The sequence below is a fragment of the Agelaius phoeniceus genome, chromosome 3 (assembly GCF_051311805.1).
Source record: "Agelaius phoeniceus isolate bAgePho1 chromosome 3, bAgePho1.hap1, whole genome shotgun sequence".
Lineage (NCBI taxonomy): Eukaryota > Metazoa > Chordata > Aves > Passeriformes > Icteridae > Agelaius > Agelaius phoeniceus.
The window spans coordinates 29,534,151-29,561,309 of record NC_135267.1 but is presented as its reverse complement, the minus strand read 5'-3'; the positions used below and the strand labels follow the sequence as shown (position 1 = coordinate 29,561,309).

General features: G+C 34.8%; 1 protein-coding gene across 2 annotated transcripts in view; it reads right to left on the bottom strand.

The window, feature by feature from the left end:
* The window catches only part of CSMD1 (CUB and Sushi multiple domains 1), a 1,075,408-nt gene that overhangs the window by 203,892 nt on the left and 844,357 nt on the right, over positions 1 to 27,159 (bottom strand). For both annotated transcript variants that reach the window (XM_054629077.2, XM_077174973.1), the window contains exons 19-22: positions 26,298 to 26,414; positions 24,764 to 24,979; positions 21,436 to 21,624; positions 4,740 to 4,909 (exon numbers count right to left, since the gene is read on the bottom strand). In XM_054629077.2, coding sequence (XP_054485052.2) covers positions 4,740 to 4,909; positions 21,436 to 21,624; positions 24,764 to 24,979; positions 26,298 to 26,414 — 692 coding nt within the window. The remainder of the gene's footprint in view (positions 1 to 4,739; positions 4,910 to 21,435; positions 21,625 to 24,763; positions 24,980 to 26,297; positions 26,415 to 27,159) is intronic.

The window sequence follows — 27,159 nt, the reverse complement described above, 5'->3', positions numbered from 1 at the left end:
AACAAACAAAAAACCCCACAGCTAAAGATTACAGATCTTGTTTCAACAGTGTTCTACCTCACTGACTGTTAGAGATACTCTTCCTACCTGAGGACTAATAAGTTAAGTAATAGAATCCCTCAAGATTAATCTAGACCCAAAAGAAAAGAGGGTTTCATGAAATTAAAATTAGATATGAGAGATCCTGTGAAAACAGCTGTAAAAAAAAAACCAAACCAAACAAACAAACAAAAAAACCCACAAAAAACCAACAACTACAAAAACAAAACAAAAAGGCTGGTACATTTTTTGGTGACACTTGTCCATCTGTTGTTCACATTACAGACATAAGCAAGTACTTATGAAGCAAGTGAAACATAATTAGTGAACAAATACAAGCACTGAATCTCCCTTGTCCACACTGAAAAGTTGGTTGAACCATCCTGGGAAACAAAACGCTTTTTCACCACTGCTTGTGATGCTAATTAATGTGGGCTCAGGATCACTCCCAATAGCTTGTGTACAACCATTGTGTCATGTCATATGCCACTGATTCCAGAGGTACAGAATTCAATAAACTAGTCTAGACTATTTATCACTATTTATTCATATTTAGTACATACATTTAACTTATTTAGGAGAACCCATTTGAAATACAATTCACATGCTGCAATTACAATTTCCTCAGTCATGAAGGAAAAAAGAAGGTTTATTTTGCAAAAGAGATGAAAATCAGAATATTACGTTATGCTTTTCCTCTTACCTTTGAAAAATTCACTGCAATTGCATTATAAAGATTCTGGCATAAGCAGCCACTTTAAAGAACTATGAATCTTCAAGTGGCAGTTAAAACAGGAAGAACCAGGAGGATGAAATGTTAGTGAGTGAGAAAGGATAAGCTCTAAAATAAAGAGATAATCCAAGTATTCACTTTTGTCATATGTCCTTCAAAATGTTGAAACTCTTTCCATTACTTTACTTGAATTGAAATTTCTATCCCATTGATTCAAGTTCAAATTTTGTCACAACTATAGAACATTTGCCCACAAATTACAGACATTAACCTGCACACATTCTTCTTGAAAGCAATAGGTTTGACCCTTCCTCACGCACTTGTCTTACTGATGCCAGAAATACTCTTGCAAATTATATGCCATTCCATACACTCTACAGCCACAATATCCAGCCTCAATATTCCCACTTGAATACTGAGCTGATATATAGAGCTGCAGATTAGTTTATCTTTTCAAAGTAAGTAAATAGTAATAGAGTAGGAGTCAAGTCATCACAACTTGATTGTCTACACAGTATCTATTGTCAGTGCATCCGTGGAACACATTAAAGCAGACTTACTAACACCTTCACAAATCTTCCCTGAGAAAGCATAGGTGCAGAGGCTGCATGGGCCAGGAACTGTTTCTGAGACACAGTTCCAGTGAGCTACCTTATTGTGCAAGATGCAAGAATTTAATATTAGAGGTGAAGTCAAACTGCAGAAGCTGGTCTGGGGGACAGTGAGGGATGATCACAGTGTTGTTTGGAGCTATGTTTAGAATTAATTTAGCCAAAGTATTCAGGTATGCCTCTTTTCCCTATTTTTGAGGAACTGAAAGAGTTTGTTTTTCTTACTGGGGCTAAAAAATGCAGACAAAAGAACTGGACAGTACTACAGTTATTCATGAGGAGAAATGCTCCAATAACAGTGTTAATGTACCTGCACCTGCTGTGGGAATGTACAACACTCACCTGAAGGAGAAGGAAATGCTGGCTAGAGTTTCTTGACGTTTCTTGAGGTTTCTTATTCTGACAGTAAAAAGAAATTACTTACAACTAAACTTACCCAATTTCCTTAACTGCAGAGATTTTATAGTGTAAAATCATTCCAAAGGGAAACACTTTTAAAATATTCCTTGAGAGCTGGGCAGGCAAGGCCTGTATAGTTTGTGGACATTGCTAACATTCTGAAATGCTTTCACTACCTTCTCATGGAGTTTGAAGTGATCTTACCTCAAACTGTAATGTTATATGCTTTGTCTGACACTCCCGGTGGGTTGATCTTGGGATTCTTAGAGATGAGTAATGAGGTGGCTGGCTCTCACAATTAAGGGGTGAACATCACATGTATGTTAAAAGAAGTTTTGTAGATGTATAGTTATGTTACTGTAATATGTCCTCCCCCTTGCACTGTTATCACGGGATGGCCTTGGTAGTCAGGGAATTTGGGGAGGGTTGGCTTGTTACTATGGTAACACCTGACTTCCAATCAAGATATGAGAAAGTGATCTCCACCAATGGATGGCAAGGAAGGAGTTGACTGACAGGACTTTAGGAGGGACTAGAGGCAGAGCATCCATTTGAAGATGAGCACGTGGCAGATAGTCTTGGGGGCTCCCAATGCTCTAATTTTTCCTTATTTAGTCCTTTTGTTGTATTTTTTGTTAAGGTTTATTAAAATTTTAAAATTGAGCAGTCATTTCTCACAGGATTATTACATTATTATTACAGGCTTTTATCAGCCCACTTTATCATGCACTTCTGTGCAGCATTTTTTGCCCTTCTTTAGCTACATTTCCCCAAGGTGCCCCCACCCCAGCCGTGGCTCAGCCATGCCCTGCAGTGGGCAGATGGATTTGGCTGGAACCAGCTGTGCCCAGCTGTAAGTGGCTGTGCCCAGCTGTAAGTGGCTGTGCCTGGCTGGGGCAGCCCCGGCCTCACTTCACGGAGCTGCAGCAGCTGCCAGAGATGGGCACTCACACCCAGTGCAACATTGTGTACCTACAGATTTTCTTGTAAAGCAGAATGAGATACTGAGCTGGGAAAATGCTCTATATTTCAGCACAAGGTTTATAAATACTCTTAAGCTTAGTGCATCTCTTTCAAGCTGTCAGCAAGGCAATCTTGCAGCTTCCTTCTGTGGAGCACACCATAGAAAGCTAGGGTTTATAACATATTTTGCTCATATTTTGGTTGCAGATAGGAAAGAAAGCAAGCTTTAAAGTCCATAACCCTGCCAACATGCTGATTCCAATGGAAATATGTAAAAGGACATCCTGGCATGGGAATAGAGAGGAAATAGAGTTTGTTTTCATCAATGCAGGTAGTAGAGAGACCTTAACTGGTGGAAGAGAGCTTAATTGTATAAATGGAAGCTGTGCAGTGGGAACTGACTCAAAACCAGAGAACAGTCCTTGCAGTTCAGACATCACCACAATTTTGCCTTTGCTTCCTCTGAAGAATTGTGCTAAAAGGTCTATAAAATAAAGTATCTAACAGGTTGCTCAGAACAGTTTTGTCTCAGGCAAATCTTACTTGTATCTCCAGGGAATATCGCTAAGTATGCTGGAGACATTACTCATGAGATTTTTCTGAAGGATAACTGAGTTTCTTGAATGTTTCTTTAGAGTTTTCTAAGGGATTTTTTGTTGTAGATTTTTAAGTAGTTTATTAAATTATTTACAAACCATATATCTGCAAAGCTTCTGGGAGACTTACGTACCACATTCTAGCAACTCAGAGGGCAATTAAGTTCTTTCTTCCCTGCTGCATCTCTTCAAAGCAAAAATACTTTTGGGGATCTGCACTGTCAGACCATGGATAATAGGAGCAAAGAACAATACAAACCACATATTTCATCCAGCTACTCAATTCCCTTTGGTCTACAAGCAAAACCAAGGTCTTGCAGTGTTTTATACATGGTAGCATTTATTATCAATGTTTTTGTGGGTAAAGATGGAGAAAATGCTGTTCTTTTGACTGTAACTTTCTAATCTATAAACTGAACTATAAATTTTGCTTATTTCATGGTCAAATGAAGTACTTGTTGAAAAGAAGAGATATATTAACAAAGAATATAAATGTCTATATTAAAATGAAGCCCTTTTTTCCTCTCCACCTTCATCCTGTCTGTAAATGCCTTGTTTTTTGCAGGAAATTAATTGTCACACTTAATTACACAAGGAAGCTCTTAAGATGATGAAATGGATAAAAGTATAGCCACCAATATTTGATCCATAACAATCATATCTTTAAACTCCTTGTGAGAAGCGCTTGGTGCAAATTAAAAAAATTAAGAGACAGCAATTTCTAACAAGTTAAATGGGTTGCTGGAAGATATCCAGAAAGGAAATTGCTAACTGAATTCTCAATACTTTGTGATTTTAAGTATTAATTAACCAAAAATTTGGGGACATTAAAATTGAAATACTAATTTAATGTATGGTCAGTACTTCAGATGAATATTAGGATTTTCAGTACATACAAGAATGCAACAGCTACTATTAGGAAAAAGCAACTTATTACCATGCTGTAGAAAAGTAGATGCTCAAAATCTATATATATTTAGGCCATGTTTCAAATGGTGCCTGCAATGTAAAAGAATGAAAGACAGCTTCTATAACTAAGTTATAGTTCTATTACTATAAGTTATAGTCAATATTGTAATGTTAGTTTCCATTTAGGGAAAAAAAAATCCCTGTGCTACACTTATAAATATTGTGTAAAGAGAGAAAAATACTTGATATTCAAAATCCAAGTTCAAATTTTAGGTTTCCTTTTAAGATTTAAACCACTTTAAACAGTCTAATACGTCTGGAAATGTAATTGAAATCACAATGTCTCCGATAGTTTCTTTGAATCTAGTATCAAGGCAGTGACGCTATCCACCTATTGGATATGAAAAGAAAGATAATTGCCATTGGAAACAGATTTATTCATGCAATATGAATAGTTAGCATAGAAATTGAAATAATTTTTCTTATTACCTTAACAATATCTCCCTCATGCAGCTGAAAGGTCCTGGCTCTAAGATGGATCCCTTTTCCAGCCTCAGTTTCAATTTTATAGATACATTCATGGTTGTTGTCATAATTAGATGGAAAATTTGGAGACAATAATGTTCCTTCATTTCCAGAGACAGTTGCTCCACATTCAGCTAAAGAAAATAGACACATTAAAACAAAAGAAGTGAATTATCCAATTCAAGAAAATATGAGTTACTAGCAATAATATTTAGACTCTATCAGTCTATCAGAAATCTCTAACAGGCTATCTAGGAAAATTATATTTCTATCAGGGCTCATCTGTAGGACAACCTCCTAGAAACCCTATCACAGTTGCCATCTCCTGCATTTCACTGGGTCTGTTTATTATGTGCACTTATGTGCTTTTACCTTCAATTTATCCCCTAGTCCTCCCATCAGACTAACCAATAATGCAGGTTAGCCTGGATCCATAAAAATAGAATGCTTTATTGAAATATACTTATTGTGGTCATATTTCAAATAGGCATAATATTGATTTTACCTCTGTATTCAGCTTTGCAAATAAGTATTTTAAAAAGCAGGCAGTAAACTAAAAAAAAAAAAAAAACCAGAAACAAAAAATGAATCAAAAAACAATCTGGTACTAAATCAAGAGCATTCAAACATGTTTTTCTCTACCTGGAATAAAACAAAAATAAAAACAAAAACAAACCAACATTTATTGACATCAGTCAATGCCAAAGAGACAGATCCTTTCCTTTCTGGGTAAAGAGTAGGTGAGTCTTTTTCACAGCCATCTGTAGTAGGCACCAATTGACACTTTCATTAGACATTTCTTGTTGCAGCTCCCCAGTAAAGAAAATAATAAAGAGCAGGAGGAGTGGTATGTTCCAGACCATGGACTCAGTTTGAATTTTGAATAAAGACTAATAAAATTATGCCAAAAATGCCAAATATGCAACATAAATTCCACCACATAGATGAAAACATCTAAACAGACAGCAAATAATATTGGTGTACTGTTCAAACAGATATTTAAACTACTTAAAAATGACCTAAAAATACCTTATAAAATCCCACATTATCATTAACATACCAACAATTAATCTTCAGCTTGTTTTTAGCTGTATGAAATTGATATTGATATCTCATTTTTCAGTCTAGGGATAAAATACCTTGTGTTTTTTTTGACCAGAACATCATTAGACCTCATTTGGAGTTTTGTAAAAAACAAAAAAGATAAAATAATAATAAATTAATGTATAATTGTAAAATAACAGATACGCCCTGTCAAAGAAGGTGTAGGTTTAGAAAAAATCTGGGTTTTTTTCTAAAAATATTTAATAGATTTTTAGGGGTTTTAGGATGGTAAAGCATTTATTTGAGAAGAATTCAAGAAGCAATATATGATTTATATTTGCAAAGAAGCAGTCTAAACATTTTGGTTTTACATTTCCGAGGCTTCAGATACCAAATTTATGTCCCTCTTGCTTTTGAAAAGTACAAAAATTAGAGTGTATTTTTTACTTCCTCCCTACAATGAATCTGAAGAAAGAAAGGGAGTAAGAAGGAGAAGGAGAGGACAGCAGGGATGGACGAAGGGAAGTGCAAAGGAGGGAAGTAAGGATGAAAAGGGGAACAAGGGAAGGGGGAATGAGTCAAAAACAATCTTACATGAAGCCTTATTTTTAGTCTGCGTTTGGGATCTCCTTAGGCAAAATGAAAAAGGAAATCACCAATAAACTGGCTCAGGATCTTTATCTAGCATGTAAAGTTAGAACTCATTCGCTGTTTTAATGTAGAGCTTTATATTCTCCCCTTCCTTAGCTTCAAATTTGAGCTACATTATATTTAACAGGCAGAAGGGTGTTGGAGAATAAGCTTGCCACCAAGCTTCAGACAGATGAACTCTTTCCTTGTTGGAGAATGTAGGATGCATAAGGTATTTCTAACATGTTTAAAGTCACTTTACATTGCCTAAATGTTTCAAAGAACTGTAGTACACTGAGAAACTAGATTTTTTATTTCAATACTTCTTTGGTAAAGCATGTCAAGTGTGTGATACTTATTACATAGGGATTCATATAAATGTCTCTCTGTATCTGTTGGTGTGTACATATCCATATGTAGCTATTTTTGTCTTGGATTTTAGGAGGAAGGTGGGACTGATTAAGTTTATAAAATGTAATTCAAAGCAATGCCAAAATTAATGCCACATTAATGTAAAACATTTACAACACCAGTACTCTACACTACCTTTCTGCAAACAAGTGTTTGCCTAGGTAAAGGCATGCAAAAAACCAACGGTCCCTTAGGCTGCATCAGTATCTTCTTATTTACCTCCTTTAAAGAACTAGAAAAACACAAGTACATCTTTGACGAGAAAAAAGTATGGAAGCAAAGGATTTTTTCTTACTTAATGTTCATGAAATATTCTACATTTTTTTCAGTGACTGTAAACCACTAAGACATATGCAGTTATAGAGAAAGTGTACAATGAGCTTTCCAAAATCTAGAACTTGACACATTTCTTGATCAAGAGGTCTATGTTCCAAGGTTCAAAGCCATGGTAATTTTAGATCTGTGAATAAAAGTATTGACATATAAGGGATATGAGAGTTACAAACTAAAATCAAAATACTACTACCCTACTAAAATATGGTACTCTCAGAAAGAAGAAGATGTATTCTAACATGATCAATTATTTACTAATCTTCAATTACATGGCAAAGTTCTCTGAACTCAAGTTGGCACTCATATACCTCCAACCCATGCTATAAAACCATATTCATGTTACCCTTTTTCAAATCCCTTGCAAATATCTGACAGCTATTCAGTTTCATCAGGCCCCATCATTCCATTCATTATCATGACAAAGGCTTGCTCATGTCATCTGGCCAGTCAAGTTCCCTACCTCATCTTGTGTCAGTCAGCAAATCACTAACACAGACCCCAGAAAGAGGCTTTCAAAGGAAGTTAAGCCCTTCTTTGTAATTTCCTTTCCTCAATATATTCAAAGCCTGTCACAGGTCAGGTTAAAGTTTTCTAGCTGTATTTTGCTAATCTTAGGATATCAAGTCAAGGCCATGTTTAATTAGCTCCCCCAATATCTTGGCCGGGAGATTTTTTTCAAAGAAATGTTGTCCTCATTGATAGAAAAATTCCTTATTTCTCCAGGTTGTTGGAGCTTCTAAGTGTGCTAATTGAAATCTCTGCTATTTGTCACCAATGCCCAGATATACAGCAGACCCTATGACCCAAGGACTTCAATTGACCATTTTTCTAACTGCTCCCACACACTGCCATCCAGAACTGCATTGCCACGCTTCTCATAATTATGAACTAGAAACTCAATGAAATGCAATACTGAGTCTGGCCTTGGCAGCAGGAAAAGCTTAAGCAGTCAAAGGAATGTCTCCCCTTCAAGATCCTAATATTTTACTGAATGGTGTGGGAAAACGTGTTCATGTTTTTTCTTTAAAAATATTTACACTAGCTGATACTGCTGCTACTTTTTTATATCATAATTAACACATGCAGCCAGGATGTGTGACACCTAAATTCAATTCACTTTGCCTCTGGGGATTTGAACATGAATCTCCTACTACTTCTGCCTCACACAGAGAGATTTGAAAATCAGTCACAAAGCAAACAAATGCCGACTAATGTCTTTAGCACAGCGGATAGGGCATTAAATAAGGGAGAAGGAATACTTCTTTGAAGAAACTCATACATTTAACAGTTGGGAAAAAAAAAATCTGAAGTAACTCATGAATCAATATTCACTGCTACCTTGTGAGCACTGAACTACTAGACTGGAAAAATATATTGACGTTCACTTCCATTTCTTCACCTCTGATTTTTAATTCCCTATGCAAAATGAAACAAGAGCCTTTGGCAACATTGAAAAGATGATTCTGCTAGCAAGCATCAGATACACTTTAAAATTCTTTTATAGATACAAAGCAAATAAAGCCACATCTCTTATATTCTAAATGAGAGATCCAGCTGTAGCAGTTTTGTGTAAAGAAGGGACATAGCTTGTCCACCTATGGTAACTGAAAACTAAAGCACTGCCAGCCTTAAAAGATGTAATGCAACATTACCTATCTAGCACATGTGTTCTATGAGTAACTACTGACTTTTTTATCTCAAACAGAAAAATGCTATTATGTTATATCAAGAACTAAAGAGCTCTTTAGTTCTTGACTGCAGAGGCCACTTCCATACTTCAGTGCCTTCCAGATACCTGCTCAGTTCCAGAAACCTGCTTTCATCTTGACAACATGAACTGCCTCCCCAGCCCAGAAAGATGAAAAAGATTTCTCACTCCCCCACATGAGAAAAAATATCTTGTATGTGATTATAATTTCATTTATTAACTACAATTCACTGAATATTACCAATATGCACCATTTCTTTGATAAAAATCAACTATATCTCTATTAGTATCTACAAGTCTTAAATTATGCAAACATTGACAGGTATGGAATTTGCCAGGAGAAATAATCTTTACTGATCTTAAAGTAATTACTGTTGATATTCTGTCCCCATATTTTGATCCACAACCTTGTGTTGGAAGCATCAAGGTGAATTTGGGTGAACGGGTAAACTACAACATACCTATTGAATATACTCTATGTAAATAGTATTTTCAGGACTAACACCTCAAGCTGTAGCCTTTAAAGAAAATGTATATATTTCACCGTGCTCTCTGTGTGGTTATGTGGATATGCATAGATTAGTATAATGTAGGTATAACTAAAGAACTTAAAATCTGCATATGATATAATACCTCAAAAATGTAGCACTGAAATACATGTTATGACATAACAGAGATCTCTTCTCTGTGCTGCATATCTCCCTTTCCTTTGTTTCTGTACCAATCTATTTTAATTTTATCTATTTACTTTTCAAGATACAAAGTACATTGATTCAAAGTTTTAGGTTTTTTTATTATCAATATGGTCAGTAACACCTAAAGCTACTCTCTAGATTAAACAATTAAGATCCAGCTCTCATTTTGTATATTTCAATTTAATCATGTATTTCAATTATATCCTGTGACCAAAAAGAAGTGTAATATCCAATATATTTTTCACCAGAGAATATGTAAAAAGTATGTCAAGAGAAAAAAAAACAGAAAAATAAATTGAAAAAAACCCACCAGTGAGCCAGAAAACCATGAAAGCAAAAGAAATACTCATATTGACTGTTTCCTCCTCTAAAAGATTTTAGAGGAACTACATGCTTTAATTACTACAGTTTCCAAGTTGTCTATTATAACCTTGATAAGAAGTGCAGCAGACTGAAAAATGCTGCTTTATCAAACTGTTCTTTAATTCCCTTTCAGAGAGAGTAATCTGTCTGGAAGAGATACTTGACCCCATTCTTTGTTCTTGTGCTTAATGAAGTCACAAAATTCTATCTAAATAAGTAACTTTTTTCTTTCTTTCATTGTCGCACTTGAAATTGGATAAAAGGAAACTGCAGAGGGTAGATCTTTTGAAGATCATCAAACACTTCCTAAATATGAGCACAAACTATAAAACAAACAAAATTCAGGGATTTTTGAAATGCTTTGAAATTCAGTTCATGTAAAATGTAACAATAACTTTGTTTAATGGGAAAGTTTACTTTATTATTTTTTCTTCCATACATCTTGCTAAAAGGTTGGACAGGATTTTAAGCAGATCTCCAAAGCAGAGATCAAATAAAAGTCGTATGTTGTCAGTTTAAAGGCTTCTCTGACACAAAGCACTCCACTGAGTGCAGAATACTTTTATTGTACTTGCAAAATTGTGCAGCAGGTTATGAAGTATGAGAAGAAGCTGAGCTCAGACATTCTTTATATTTCTGTTTGACAATATTGTTATTTATCCAGTAGGATGGTTATGCAACATCAATAAAAGAGCAAAGGGGATCACAGATAAAGCATCGTATGCTCTCCCTTCACATAACGGCAAAAACTTAGGGTTCCCCCACATTCAGTGAAGGGTCTCTAAAGCTGGGAATATGACTTCTTCAGGGCAGACACAATACATGACTGGACTCAAGCATGGATTCATTTACAAACTGTGATATAGTCTAGGAGCTGAAACTTCCTCTTAACTGGAACACTGCATCAAACTGCGGTGCACATGGAGTTTCCACAGCAACTCACTACACAGTGGCTGAGTCTGTATTGTCAGCAGTCCTTCATCTGCAACTCTGCTGCCTGCCCTCCACATTGAGGGTGCACCTATAACTTTTCATCTGCACACTGGTGGGTGGCTGCAGCATTACTTTCACTCTGGTTTCACAAGTGCTGTTTTTCTCACCTGGCACTACTGAATTTCGAAACGATGTTATGCTGGGTTTCTCCTAAAAAGTGATTGCCCTTGATTCTTAAATCACACTGTTCTCATCCCACTGCTCATTTTTTAGCCTTGTAATTTTAGCCTGTAACTCTACCCAGAGATCACATCATTCCAGATCTGGTAGTGTTTATCTTGTAACTTCATACTTGAATAGAACCTTGTAGTAAATGAGCAGTTCATAGTTATTTTAATGCACAATAAATATTATACAATAAAATATATGCACAAATATATCACGTTAAATACTATTTAGTCTGCAGCACACACATATGATCTATTTGGTGTAAACAGTATCATAAGCTACCAGTGAGAATCTTGAGAAAGTCTGCATGAAAAGTGTAACCGTATCAGGAAGAAAGCAAGAAGATATTGGGATTTTTCCTCATTACTATTATCATTATTATTGCCACCACTACCTTTACTGGAGAGAGTTTTTTGTCTGAGGATTCTTTCCTCACTCTTACCAGTTAGTGCCTGAGAAGTGGCATTCCCTGTTTTTTCTTTCTCCTTTCTTCTCTTTGCTTCTCTGAGATAGATTTCAAGTAAAGTTAGGTCATCAGCTGTGGACTGCACTACTAAAGCATGGTCATGTCAGCCTCTCTTAGTATTCTTTAAGCAGCACCTGTATGATGGTGGTGAGGTTAGAATGCCTCAGTGAAAACCCTACTGAAATTCTTTGCTGAAAACAAACCTCTTATCCTGTATTTTTTGTACCATTCAAATGCACAAAACAATGAAGCAGGAAAGGAAGGCCTAAACAGCAGCAAATCCTTTTCTGTGGTTTGCTTAATTAGTTCTCAATCCATATGCCACTGAAAAAAGGCACTACTCACATTCTCAAAACAAACCCTATGATGTTAATTGGCCTCAGGGGATTATTGGCACAAACCAAGATATGGGCATTTTTTTTTTTGTATTTAAATTATTTTGATATTTTTGTCTACTCTTTCTAGTATCATCTGATAATAATCTTTGGACATAACATCCCTAGATTATTTGTCTTGGCAGGAAACAACACATAGCAGACATAACCTTAAGCCATAGAAAGAAGGCAAAAGGGTTACTTGAGGCAATCTTTATTCCTTCTAACTTTAGGTGACTATTACTTCATACCAGGCCTCAGATAAAGGTAATTGAGGTCTCATAAAAGTCACTCCAGCTGAAATCTGTAGTGATTCCTGAATACTAAAGTTTCAGTTTTCAGATAGAGTCAACTCAAACCTGTTATTATTATATGGCAAATATATTTTAAAGATTTTATTTTATATCTTTTTAAAAGTTTCAGACAGTAAGACTCAAATACTAACTCAAGCAAATTCTCAATATACAGTCAAAAACTGAAAGAAGGGATTAAATAATGCAACCTTTTGATTGTATTTTAAAAAATGCAGTGCTTTAAGAGAAAAAAACCCAGAAATTATAGAAAACATCAAATAACTATGAAATACATAGTATAAAACAAAAAACAGCCTATAGACATAACATAGCATTTAAATAAAAAATTCTGAAATACAGTGGGTCCTGAATGCATGAACATCCTTGTTTCTGTCTGAAGATTCAGAGACTCAGCTACTGATGTTATATAAGGTTTCTTGTTCATGAGCAGCTCTTAACTGAGAGCTCTCTCTGCCTAAACTCTAGCTAAAAATGAACATCAATTTCCAGACTTAGTCTGACTTCCTAAAGGTGAACTCAAATCCAGATTTTATGCTACAGAGACTTTAAAGAAAACAATGAATGTCAGATCTCAGGGGTCTCACAGAAATTTCCAGTGCTATTCACACTAACAGGGTTTCCACTTGTTTCAATCTCACTGGAAATTAACTCAATGCTACAGCATGACAGAGTACATTAATTACAATTGATGACTTTGCAATGAATACTAACTAAACTATTAAAAAGAAACAGCTTATTAAATGGTGTCAGCATTTTATTGTAGCACCCTGCCAATTATTCAAGTACTATTTAATATAACAACTGAATATGATAAATTAACATGATATTAATGTGAATACCAGTGAGCAATACCTCAGTGAAGATTTCACTCAAACACTATTAAAATTCAAGTGCCACATAAAATTTAATAAAGGAGCAACACTACTTAAATTCAAAATGAAAATATACAGGGGTGCTTTCTATTCAGCTTTACCTTTTAAGTTTTTTACTGCTTGATTTAGGAATTGATTTAGGGATTAGGTTTTTTACAGCTTGAGTAGAAATGACTCATTGAGGACAGGAAATAACACAGGTTAAAAATCAAACCAAATAAAAAAGACCCAGCACTCAAAACTAAGATTTTACAATATAACTATTTTATATTATAACTACTCTTTTATATGCTGTGTTTGAACTCTGTTCAATCCTTACCATTAAAGGCTTATTTGAGCTGAATATAGTGTACACTGTGTAATCTGTAGTGCACAAATAATATTTTCATTATTTGTCATATATAGGTAAAATTACACAGTTTCTTAAAGAGATAGTGAGCAGGGAAAGCGTAGGCAAGCAGACGGAATTGCAAATCAAATAATATAATTGTTGAGATAATCACATAAAGGAGAGTTGAAGAACAAATTCAAATGTTTCTTCCCTCTTATGAGAGACTGGAATGTTAAGGGTTAATAACTTAAACAATCATTCATTTGCAAAAGCAGCAGGGTGCTTTGCTGAGGCCAGGTTTGCACCCCCCTCCAAAGGAAGGGGAGGAGAAGGAGGCATTTTGGATGCGTGGTGGTGAAACCTCTGCATAAGAGCAGCCCTGGTGCAGAGGGGGTGAGGACCCAACACCAGATGATGACCACTACAAACCAACCTTTGTTTAGCAACAAGCTGGCTTTTGAGCCAGATAAGGGAAAAGGCAACTGGCTCAGATGAAAAACTTCATTCCCAGGGGAGTTATCTAGACATTCACACATAGGCCTGAAGGTATTCATCCCTTCTGATAAGGCATGACTGGCTACACTATACTGAGAAACATTAGAAAATGTCATAAATGTAATAAACTATCAAAGAAAAACTCTGAACTTTATGTTGTGGGGGCTTTCCCCATCCTCAATGGATCAAGACCACAATCATCACTTTGAGCAATTGTCGCAGACATCTTTTTATTAAAAATCTTTCTTTAAGATTTTTCTTCTTGAGAAGCTGAGAGGCTTCAGGGACAGAATGTAAACAATGATTGTCTGCTGCTGTGGAATGCAACAGGTGCATCTGTGATTGGTCTCATGTAGATGTTTAGAATTAATGGCCAATCACAGCAGAGCTAGCTCGGACAGAGAGTCTGAGGCAGTTGCCTTTGTTATCATTTTTTTCTTTTTTATTCTTAGCTTAGCTAGCTTTCTGAGATGAAACTTTTCTTTCTATTATTTAGTATAGTTTTAATGTAATAAATATCATAAAATAATAAATCAAATCTTCTGTAACATAGAGTCAGATCTACGTCTCTTCCCTCATCCTAAGACCCCTGTGACCACCGTCAAAAGCAATGGACATCTCAGTTGCAATAGTCTCATTGCTGGATCCTCGTGCAGTGATAACTTTTCTCTCCACTCTCTACTTCTGTTTTTTCTGTTGTTTCTATCTCTTTTTTATTTTCCTGATATATTTTCTTAATTTTTTTTTTTTTATATTTCTATAGATTATAACAACAGTGGCCACATACCTTCTTTCCATTGCAATCAAACTGCTATAAAATAAACCTGCCACACACCCACATAGAGATAGACAGATAGATAGATATAATAGATAGATATAAGATATATTCTGCTAATTCAGTGTCATTTCACTCTAGTCTTGAGAATTCTTCTTGTTTCTCTCACAAACCACCCAGAGTCAATCAAGTTACCTTCCCCTAAACCCACTGGCCAGACCAGAACATTACATAATTGTAAAATCACACAGGATCCGTTGGATGTGGTGGAGTGGTCAGTGTGGTTGAAAGATATTTAGGGTTTTCTGGTGTGACCTGGACCAACTGAAGGGTTTTCTGTGGGAGAAAGTCAACCTCAGAGAAGGTTGTGAGGAGAAGGACATTGACTCTCAGTGGGTCACTGAAGGGTACAACTACAAGAGCAAGTCAAATGATGACCGCCATTTTTTTTCTGAAATTATAATGATAATGTTTTTCCCCTCAGTATAACCTGGGTATGTGAGACCCGCTGAAAGGTTTTCTGGTGTAACCTGGGCCTTTTGAAAGGATTTCCCTGGTAGAAAGTCAAGCTGACTTCTCAGAGAGGGTTAATGGGGAAAAAGACATTTACCCTCTGCAGATCAGAGACAGGTTTGAAAGGAATGACCACCCAAGAGGAGTCAAATGTGGCTCACTCCCTCCTGATGAAATTCAAGTCTTTTGAAAAGAGAAGGCACCTACATCTGAGCTCCATACTTTGTAATGAGATCTCCACACCAGTTTTTACACCTTGCCTTCCATAATCAGTCAACAGAGTATCTTTGTCAAATGGGAAGGAAAGAAAGAAATGTCTCCTCTCTCATTCCTCACCTTTTTAGAGGATTACTGCAAATGATAAAGTCACATTTTAAAATTTACTAATGAGGTAATTTCAGTGTACATCAGATGCATGTATTTGACACTATGGTCTAAACTCCCTCCTCTGCCTCAGCCCCTACTTCTTGGCCACCTATCTCTGGAAGTGTGCATACTCACAGGTATCTTGTTTTGTTAAACATTTCTGTTTTTGCACATACCCTACTCCTCAAAGAGTCTGAGAAGACACAGGTAACCATATAGATTTTTTTTCCTTTATAGAAAGATTATTTAATGACCTTGTCTTTGAATGCTGTGTTTTGGCAGACTTTATAGTTGGCAGATGTGGGAATTGAAGAATCTAAATTGGATCCATGTAAGCAGCTGATATTTACAGAACAAATTTTGTGTACTATGTGCTAGTTTAAGCTGTGTAACAAGTGATTTAGATGTGTTTTAATAGGAAAGCATCCTCTTAATTTTACAGATCTTGTCAAAACACAGTAGGTACTATTTCAATTATTTCTCCAAGAATTAATGTACGCATGTCTTTTTCTTTCTTCCCTTCCCTTCCCTTCCCCTCAGACTCAAAAGAATTGTGTATAAGTTGAAACAACTCCTTTATATCCTTCCTCAAGGACAGAAAAGTCTCTCCTACCCCTGCAAATGGAAGCTTTTTGCCATTTCCTATGACCTCTAATGAACTAGAGGTTCATTTTGCTTTCAGGGTCTTCTGGTTCACTGGTTTGTTTGGTTTCTTCCTAACAATGCCTCCCTAAATCTATGAATCTTTCAATTCATTTTCTAATAGTAATAAAACTCCAAGACAGAGTATTAGAAAGCTCCTGAATAGTTTGACTTAAAGAAAACTCTAAAGTAAGAAAAGTATGATTAAAAGCATAGTCTTGGTTTGTTAGATGAGATTTAGAAAATCTGCTTTGGTAACAAATTTCCTGAAAATATGAAATGTGGATCCTGTTTAAAAGGTTAGTGATGACAGTATGATAACATCAGAAATCTGATTTTGACTGTCTCCTTCAGGTGGACATTAGCCTCAGAATCAGGGACTTCAATGGACTTCAATAAGAAGTTGTTCCACCTCTCATTTCTGGACACCAAGCTTCTGAGATTCACACAGCTTTGTGGATATGCAGAGGTGCGTGACTGCCTTGAAACTTTATTCTTGGATCTGTACTCTAGGGGGACTGCTCACTAAAAGCTGGGGTTTGTCCTCAGGAAAAAGTAGTCAGCTGTGAAATGTAAATGAAACTATAATAGAACTGTGTAATTATAGGTAGAGGAAAAAAGAGTTATTGCTGGAAGGAAAAAGGTAGTAAGAATATTCATCCATGCTGAGATAGTTTTGTCTTCACAGTTATGAGATAAGTAAAAAGGAATATATTTTTAAAGGTATATACAACATTTGCAGTTATGGAAAGCAAATGGCATAACGGGAAAAAATTATATGTGTAGAAGTAGTGTCAGCAATTCATCACAACTATAATTACTAACAAAATACATGTTTTTGAATGATTTTCTGGAAAACACTGGAATAATAATTAAAGCAATAATAACAACAAAATAACAAATAATAACACTAGATAAAATATAAACAAATGAAGGGGACGAAAGCTGTTTTCTGGTGGCAAATCTCAACTAGACTAAAGATAATCAGGAGGAACTTGTCTGTACTCCAGTAGCTTGTTTTTCACCTACACACACAATATAAACCCAGTAATTTTAAATGATAAGCAAATCATCAAGAAGTAGATCTGGAAAATTAAACCATCACACATTGTCACACACCAATTACAGTAGCATACCAGATGATAAGGTTAACATCCTCATAGGTCACAAGTTATTTCAGAACAGTTAAAACCCAAATATTTACATCAATACTCTCAAATCAAAAGATATGGGCTAGTGACATTTCTTTTCAAGATCTTATGCATGTTTATCTTCCTGGTAGCCATATGTCAGTATTGCTAAAAAGATAGTTTTCTCTTGACATTATCTATGAGTAATGTGCTGATTACTCAATTTTGTGCATCGGGCAAAATAGAAAAGTAGTAGAGTTCCCCTTAATGTCACATTCCTCTTAGTTATGGTGAATTTTGAGGAGAGGGGTAAAAAAAATAACTGTGAATGTACATTGAGACAACATCTCTCAAATAACAGCTATATACAGTTAGATAGACTCTTTTTCCTTCAAATTACTGTCTGTGTCCTTTATACTGTGGGAAACTGCAGAAAAGCCTAACTGTAGCATATGTACTGCAGGGAGTCACCAGTTCAGTAAAAATCATGTGAAAGTTCTCCCAAATGCAGTTACCATGTCTGGAAAGACGGGAAGCAGTACTCTTGTAAAAAGAGTAGAGTGTCTCATCTGCAGTTTTCAGCTACTAGGACAATTGTCAGGGAAACTACCATTGTTATTTGAGTTTTTTGAGGAAACTCTGAGAGGAAATGATATTTTTTTATGGATGACCCCACTACCTTCCTATAAACAATTCAAGAATGAGAAACTCCCTGTAAGGAGATTGGCAGTTCCAGTGTTCCCACACTTGGTATATAGAGGTGGAAGGACGGGATGTTCTTGAAAAGCTATATCATGTCAATGTAAACTGAAAATTCACTAGACACTAGCTTCTATAGGAAAAGCACCCCTTTAAAGAAAAAAAAAGTTTAGTCTTCTGAGATGGGGAAAATTTGACACCACCTGGGGTAATTATATGTGTTCTTTAAACAGTGTAAAGGGAGTCAGCCTTAAGGTCCTGGATCTTCTGCACACTTTTCAACCATAAAGCTCTTTTCCCCAAATAGTAGCAAGTAAGTGGCTGTAGGCACAAACTGCTTTCTAGTCAAGGGACAGATCCATCTGGAGGACACATTTAGAAATGGGGTGATGACTCAAAGGAAAACCCTAGCTAGTCTCTTCAAAACTTGGGTGTCAGGTGGAATAGTATGCAAAACAACTTGAAGGGTATAGCTGAGCTACACAAAATCATGCTAATTGAAAAGATAAAAGAGTGAATGATTGACACAAGGAAATAAGATTTACAAGTCCACCTGTTTATGAATATGAATCTGATTTTGCAGGTAGACTTGGTGGTGTATTTTGTTGTGAAAAGGAGGGTTCTTATTGCAGAAGAGGGTATGCTGCTTTATTCTGAGAGCCAACCAACTTTCAGGCAATCAGATAAAGAAATCCAGGAGAAGATGATCTACCTGCACAGCATGGAGAGAAGGACACTGAAAGTTATGATAATGTTGTTCATAGAGGACTCAAAGTTTTAAATTAGGAATGGCAGCATAATGATGTTAGGCTAACTACAACTCCCAAGCTCTGCTTTTTCTTTACCTGGAAAATAACTCTTTAAAGAAGATGAAAGGGTAGAAAGACACAAATAGTTCTCTGATCAGGAAAAGTGCACGACATGTTTGAGATAACCCTAGAGGAAGGATTTTACATTATTTACTTGGATGGAGAAGGTCAAGACTTTTGGAAACCCTGTTGGTTTGTTGGTTTTTTCAACAGCAGATGAAACTGAATACAACTTTTGTGATACAAATCAGCATGTGCTCATGTGAATGTTTAGTTTATAAATTAAGTACAATTAAATTTGAAGGGCTTTCATCCTGAATCTAATTAAAAGTATCTCCAAAGACTGTATTACCATATGTCATAGAAAGACTTGAAAATTCTTGTTGATGTATATATATTGTGTAAGAGAGTTTGGTCACTGTAGAAATGACAATTAGGAAGTAATAATCAAGAGACTACTGAACCCAGTAATGTACTGAATTGAGACTAGATTTAATTCCAAATGTAGATTCCAAATACAGCAGATTTCACGACAACCCATTGCTTTTCACTCTTCTGAGAAAGAAGTCTTTGTGTCAGCTCTTTTTAAGAGTAAGAGGATATCTTCACCCCTAATGTCTTAGGTGCCATGGCAACAAGAAAAGGGACTTCTGTAAACCCTCTAAGTGTTAAGAAAAAAATCATTTCTAAAAGCAGCTATGAAGGGCACTGAGTATACCTTTACCCTGTTTCACTCAGCTGCCTAGCAAAGTTTCTTTCCTTGCATTTGTCTTAGTTGCATTGTATAAATCTTTGCCTTGCTACACTACAAGATATCAAATTAAGACATAGGTTGAGTTAAAAGAATTGTTTAGATCATCTTATTTTAGAGAAGTGCCACTTGTCTTTGCATACTTTATAAAAGGTTTTACTAATCAGTTACAAAGTGGGATCTCATACATGGATCTAGTGACATAAGCGTCTCAGGGCTGGTTGACAAATTTGCTAAAAACTAAAGATAAGAACAAAAAGGAAATGTTGGGCTCTCTGTAAATGAATTCTGTTTCAATGTAAATGGCAGACATATCATATATATATATGATTAGATGTGTATCACTAAATTATGCTTGGGAGAACCTACAGGCAGAACATACATATCTGTGTCTGGCACAGTAAGTGGTTACATTAGTCCTATAAATTCACAGCTAATTCAATGGCTGATACTTCATTTAGCGAATTATTGATACTTTGATAATCCTTGTAACTTTTCAATGTCTCATTTACTTTATGAGGATAGCCAAGTGAGCATTTTCAAGATATCGGGTATAAATCTCTTATTACTATAGATACTGTAGGAAAGGCTTTTTAAAAGTTAACAAAATTTACAAAAACATGCATCATATAGAATGTCTTTTTTCTTCAGCACAAGATAATAATATTTTTGCTGATGACTAAAATGTTATGATATCTAAAATAAACTAAACATGTTTGAGTGAAACACAGAGAAACCCCTTAGAAAGAAAGAAACCCCAAACAACCCCCAAACCAAGCACGTATCCCAGGGCTGAAAATAGACTAAGATTTAAATCTAGAATTTCCAAATAAATGGCAAACTCCATATTATTTTGGTTTCTGTCTCATCTGTAACATCATTTTATCATGGAATAAATAACTCCATTATAAAAAAAAAATTGAGATACTTTTTTTTTTCCTATGTATCTTACATGCACATACAATGTCGGTGACTTTTTCAGATATAAAGATCCATCTTTTATAATAAATAAAAGAAAGAAGCTGAAGCTGAATTTCTCCCTTCATTAAATAAAATCTTATTTAAAAACAAGAACCCTCTTAAGGAAATCCATTTAGAGCTGTATGGAAGTATTTGACTTTTCAGGAACATTATGTCAATAGCAGCTGATGAGATTCACTTGACATGGTGGAGATAAAATCATTTCAGAAATACAGCAACAGCACAAATTTCATAAAATACAGTCCCGGAGCTTTTCCGAGAAAAGAACTGTTCAGCCAATTTGAGTACGTAGTTACTGATGTTTAACAACCAAACACTAATTTTGAAAAATAAAGTTTAAAAACACTGTGATGCAGTTTGTAAACTGTAAAAATCCCAAAAGTTTAGAATTACAAGAATACCAACACAATATGAAAAAAGAGCCTTAAAACCAGCAGCAGGGTTTTTAAAGTAGGGTATTTTCACCTAAAAGCGCTAAGCATCATTTCTCTACCCCAAAAGACAAAGCATGAAATTTATAACTTAACTGTGCCAAACATAAAGTTTAATAATTACTTTTACATTTTATCTCACATGACATTTTGATCTTATTTGCTGGCATAATTATAATTATTCCTCTGTATTTTATGTTCTCTATATAAAAGAGACATGCATTACTTATATCTTGACTTTACAGTTTTTACAGCTTGGGGATCAACTGTCTCAACCCAAGCACTTTGTTCCCTGCCCAGTATTCTGACACATGCCATGTGCTATTAACGATTTGATGAATGAAATGAAAGCATGTGACCACCTACCCACACACCTTGGCAGAGGTGCACTCCATACACGCCGACCCCCTCCCAGGCACGTGAGCTTGTTAGCACCTTCCAGGCGATATCCAGGGAAACAGGAAAAGATCAAGGAATCTCCAACACCAAAATGAAAACCAATTCGCCTGCTGAAGGCAGGAACACCAGGATCATCACATGGCTCCAGATCATATTCTGCAGAAAATAAAACATAATATGTTATTATCTGGACAAGTTGTCCACATGGAAAAAAGCAAACTTACTAAATTGCTTACATTGTGTGAGCATGGAACAGCTGGAAAACATGTATTTTAGAGCTGTGTTCTCTACTAAAACTCAATACTCTTTCTATAAGTCTATTATGCCTATATATACAGTAATTATGTATTTAATGTGTTCTACCCATACTACATCTATTTTTTTAATTTCAAGAGCTGTAATCAGCTTGTACTGTAAGTGGTTTACTATAATTTTGTTTAATTACTTCCTTTGTGTATAATTCTAGTTTCTTTTAATCTGAACTTCCAAACAGCTTTACAAGTGAGCCTTACAGTTGAAAGAAATCATTATGTGATGAAGAAAATCTAATTAAAAAACAAACAAAAGGTCAGGTGAATGAAAGGAATATGAACACATTTTCAAAAAGGGTGCTTTTATAACTGCACATCAGGAATAATTCATCAGGAGGAGTCAGAATAGACTAATGGGGAAAAAGTTCAGGGCTGTTACATAGGAAACAAATCTAACTCAGAGAATATATGAGCCACTCATTTCCCCATCTCCAAAGAATATGCTGTGGAAGTATCACTTTTTGTTTATCCTGTTTTTCCATATTTTTTTTTGCTTGCTTTCTATTACCAACTTCTTTGAGAAAAGATGTTGAAAAAGAACAACTTAACATCTAATGGAAAAGGTTTGATTTTATATTCTTCAGAATATGATCCAAAAGACCCAAGAGATCCCTTCTGGCAACAGATAAGAAAAAATCTTTTCTAGAACATTAACCTTGGAGGTCAGTGGAAAGTAGGGTGAAATCTTATTTAGAATAAGAGACTCCATTTATTCAGGGAAGAAAACCAAACTAAAGTTTGTGAGTGAATCTTTAAACAGCTGATAAATGGAATAAAAGGAATAAATAAATTCTTCCCTTTAGTAACTGTCTTGTAGGAAAGTTCTGAATATTAGAGGCAATCTATAAACTGCATCAGTTTCTGCTGGCAAATGTTGTAAGTTTAGAAAACATATGATTTACTACCTCTTCTCAGTACTGTGGGGGCTAAGCTAGACATGGATACCCTGTAGTATATACCCTGTAGTATATACCTTTAGGCACAGGGCAATTTTCATGACAAATTTCAATGATGACATTCAAAACAGTTGTTCTCACAAAACACTTCTTACTAAGAAGAAATATATTCTGGTTGTGTGAAATTAAAAAAACAGAATCACCTTATAATTTCATAAAGTTAATGTACCCCCTAATATTTCTCAAAATGTATATTTAATATAAATGGTGCCACACGCTGTCTCTGTATGTTGTAGCAGTAGTAGATAGGACATAAACCTTCAGTCGTGTTCCAAAAGTTCCGTGATCCATATCTTTTGTTACTGCACAGTTTTCCCCCCTGCATCCACAATATTTTGTGCATTTTTCTACAACTTGGCTAGTGCTCTATTCTTTTTATTTAGTGATAAAAAAATATCAGTGAAATAATTAATATTTGTATTTACATTTCAAACTAGTAAAACTGCTGACCTCTGCTTTGGTGAGTCCAAAGTCTCCAGAATGAATTTATTTTAGCATTTAATAGGGGTGAATCCAACACTATTGCTCTAATCAGTGAGGTAGTTTTTTCTTTTTTTAAATATGCAAGCTAAATGAGATACATTACTCATAAATATCATAGCCATCTGTAAAATTTGCCAATTCTCAACAAAACTTATTGGCTTTCAGTTCCTGAAAAATGATGTAGGAGAGTTGGATGAAAGTTGCTTATGTACTCCTTCCATAAAATATACATGTGCATGTGCATTTCAACTAGCACTTGATTCATTCATATGTGTCATGGGACAAGGGGAAGCTTCAGAAAAACCCTGCCTTAGCATCAGAACTTGGCAGCATCTTAAATTTAAGGACTTACTCTGGTCCACAAGTTTTAATGATGGTAAATCAGGTCTATTTATAAAAATAATTATTTATTAAACAGACAGAGATAATACACCAAAGATCCTAATCAGAATTACTAAGCAATATGAAACTAAAGAACTACTAGTGGATTACAGCCTAGCATAAAACAGTGCACTATTTCAAAGCACCTATAATTAAAGCTAGCAACAGTATTGTAATTTACCCCAAAAATGACAATAATAAACACAGATTTCTTCACTTAACCCCTGGGGAGTAACTCTAAAATAAGCATCCCTACTCATGGGAGGAACTCCACACATTTCCAGGATCATGTATTGAGGATTTCTGCTTTGTGAAAGTTTGGTGTGGCTTTTCTAGTTTGTCAGTGAAGTGTGTGTCAATAAGAAATCCAGCTTACCTTCAAGATCTCACTTCAAAAGTAAGATGTTTATAGGCAGCTGGGAGATGCCAGAGCACTGGCCATTTTGGCTATGGTGCCAAAATAACTCACTACAAGACAGCTCATCCTGTGTATCTGACCAGCTAATAAACAATAGATGAGCTCTTGTTGGGAGGTGAGATGCCCTGCTACATCTGTAATTCTACTTCCTAGTAATGGAGATAGGCAAAGAAAATTACTGAGAAATGTATATTAGATGTCATCTAGTTTTAGAAGAGTGTAAATAAAAAGCAGTAACAAATGTTTCCCTTATCTTAAAGAGATAACTTGTAGAAAACATCAATAGCTAATAAGTGTTTTATTTATATACATATTTTCCATTTCAAAATCAGTCTTCAATTTAGAGTCCTTTGTGAATCTGAGTCAGCATACCACTGCTTTTATAAGGTTTCTATACTTCAGAACAAGTTAGTTCATTTCTTCTGAACCAGTACCTTCTATCTTTGTAATTTTTTCCCCTTAATTTTCTTCTAAATTTCTTTTTCAACAATTTTAATGTTTGTGTGAGAACAGGGCAAACGTAAAACAGTCAAATCACCAACATTCTTCTTGATTCTTTTGCCCACCTTTTTAAACCTCAACCAGTTTTTTTATGATAGACTATACAATTTTGATTAGTGGGGTTTTTTTTGTTTGTTTGTTCGTTTGTTTTTTTACTTTATGGTGTTTCATAATATTTCTGTTATCTGCAAGTGAAATATTATCTGGAACAGTTTCAGGATATTTAGCAGAATGGAATTCATTACCTGAAAATGTTATGTTGAAACCTTCATAAGAAATTGAAAAATCAGATATAAATCGAAGCTGTGCTGTAAAATTTCCAAAGAGGCCGGCTTTAATTGTAGGGGGCAAGACTGAGCCAGTTAATCTGGCTACTGGTTCTGTGAAGCTCCCATCTTCAGTGATGAGCAAATAGTCATGAGAGCTTTCAAGGTGAAAAGTATGAAAAACCAGCTGTACACCTTTAAAAGAATTAAAAAGGGAGGAAAGAAAAGCATTTAATAACAAGTTTTTCTATTCCTTCATATGTAGGTCACACAGAAAGCAATTTTTATGTTACACAGAAACATTTTGAGAAAAAGTTAGACTCAAAACCGGAAATTCTGAAAATAAAGTTTGCAGAAAGCACATGAACTCAACTGAATATTATGTGCAATGGGGATGCTTGTTTAGCTCACTTTAAATCAATAGTTCCTATAAGAGAATTGATGGTATTCAGTGCTATTTTTATACAGCACGCTGAAAATTAAATTTGTATTATTTAGGTGCTCTTCATGTTCCTGTGATTCTCTTTTACTTATAATATCTTGATTTCATTATTACCTAGGAGACATACATTAATACTTGGCTGAAATTTTGTATTTGTGTTTTATTTTCACATTTCCTCCAACACAATTCTGGCTTTTAATTCTAAGCTTCAGGGAAGTTTCCAAATACAAGGACAAAGCATACAGAAGTTTTATGTACAGTCATAGATAGATACAGATTCCTATTTTCTGGAACTGATCATTTACCTGACATAATGACTAGTTTTTTGTTTTTCATTTGCCAACTTCCAATTCAATAATGAATTAAACTTTGACTTACAGTTCAGTATTCAAATACAATAAATTTTCAAATATAATATACATGATAAATTTAAAAATTTACTATGGGGAACAACATTCTTCTTAGCACATTTACTCATATATTTTACATTTAAAATGTTTTATGAGTTCTAAACCAAAAAAAAAAATAAAACCAACAAGTCTTTAAGAAGATTTTAAAAAGTAGAAACTTCCCATATACTTCTCAGTAATTTTTTTCTCAGATATTACTCTACTGTATATGTAACATAAAGATATATATGTTTTTGCTCTAATGGTTTAAGTCTGAAATCTTAGGTTACCAATACACAGATCCAATCTGTTCCTTTATGCTCAATAAGAGCAAAGAGCCATCAATAAGATCCTGACATCTTTGACTGAGAGAAATTTAGAGCTATTTCACCAGTAGCTATTATTTTCCAATTTTTACCTATTTTATTCTTTCCCATTTTTCTGAGAATAAAACACACTGTCTCTGGCAACTTTAGAAATAATTCTTCCTTTGAAAAATAAACAGAAACTGGAAATCCCACCTTTGAAGCTATTTATTTTGGGAAGTTAAACTTCTTCCTCAAAGGAATGGCAGAAAGTGTTGATTTAACTCATAATGGACATTTCCTTTTTTAACTATGTGTGTCTGATTTTTTTTTTCCATACAGATATTATATATATGCAAAACATCTTAGATACTTACCCTTGCCATGGGACACTTCAATAGTCCAAGTGCAGTTTAAAGAGTTTGGGTAAAAATCAGGAAACCCTGGAGAAAGAACAGTTCCACTCTTCCCATGAATATATCCACCACATAAAGCTTAAGAAGAGAAAAAAAAAAAAAAAAGAAAATCATACAAAAAAACTTTTCTTGTAAAAGAGTTTGAGAGAGAGAGGGAGAAAGAAAGAGAAAGTTCATTTTTTACCTACACTTAAAATTAAAAATAGCATAAAGGATTAAAATAAGAATTTAATTAATCCAAAGCTGCAACATTCATTTTGACAACAATTTGTTTTCTTCTAAAATAGTCCTTGAAAAGGAGTTTATTTTTCATTTACAGTCTCTCTTGTTAGTTAGCAGAACACACACAAAAAAAATTATTGCAAGTATCAATTCCTATTGCAGTAGTATATAAGAAAAAAGGGGATATTTTTGTGAAGTAACACAAAAATATCTTGCTGCTACATTTCTTTCACTAAATATTTTGAAAGACATACATTCAACTGCATTTTAACAAACAAAAATACTTCAGTAAAAAGCACATTTTTTCAAGTAAGTAAAAGTTTGATGATTACTGCAACACTCAGGGGAAAAAAGAAGTGTAACTTCCTCTTTTTCAAAGATTTAAATTGTCCCATCATAAGTAATTTATGTGGAATTGAATATTTTGGAAGACATGAGAACTATGCTATAAAACATTTTATGCATACTAGAATTTGGTAAACTAGGCTGTTCAAATTTGTATAGCAAATTAATTAATGTTTAAGATTTGCATTCTGAATTGCTCACAGATCTTATAAATACAGCATGACTGTGCTTTTCACTCATCTCTTGCTGTCCAGTT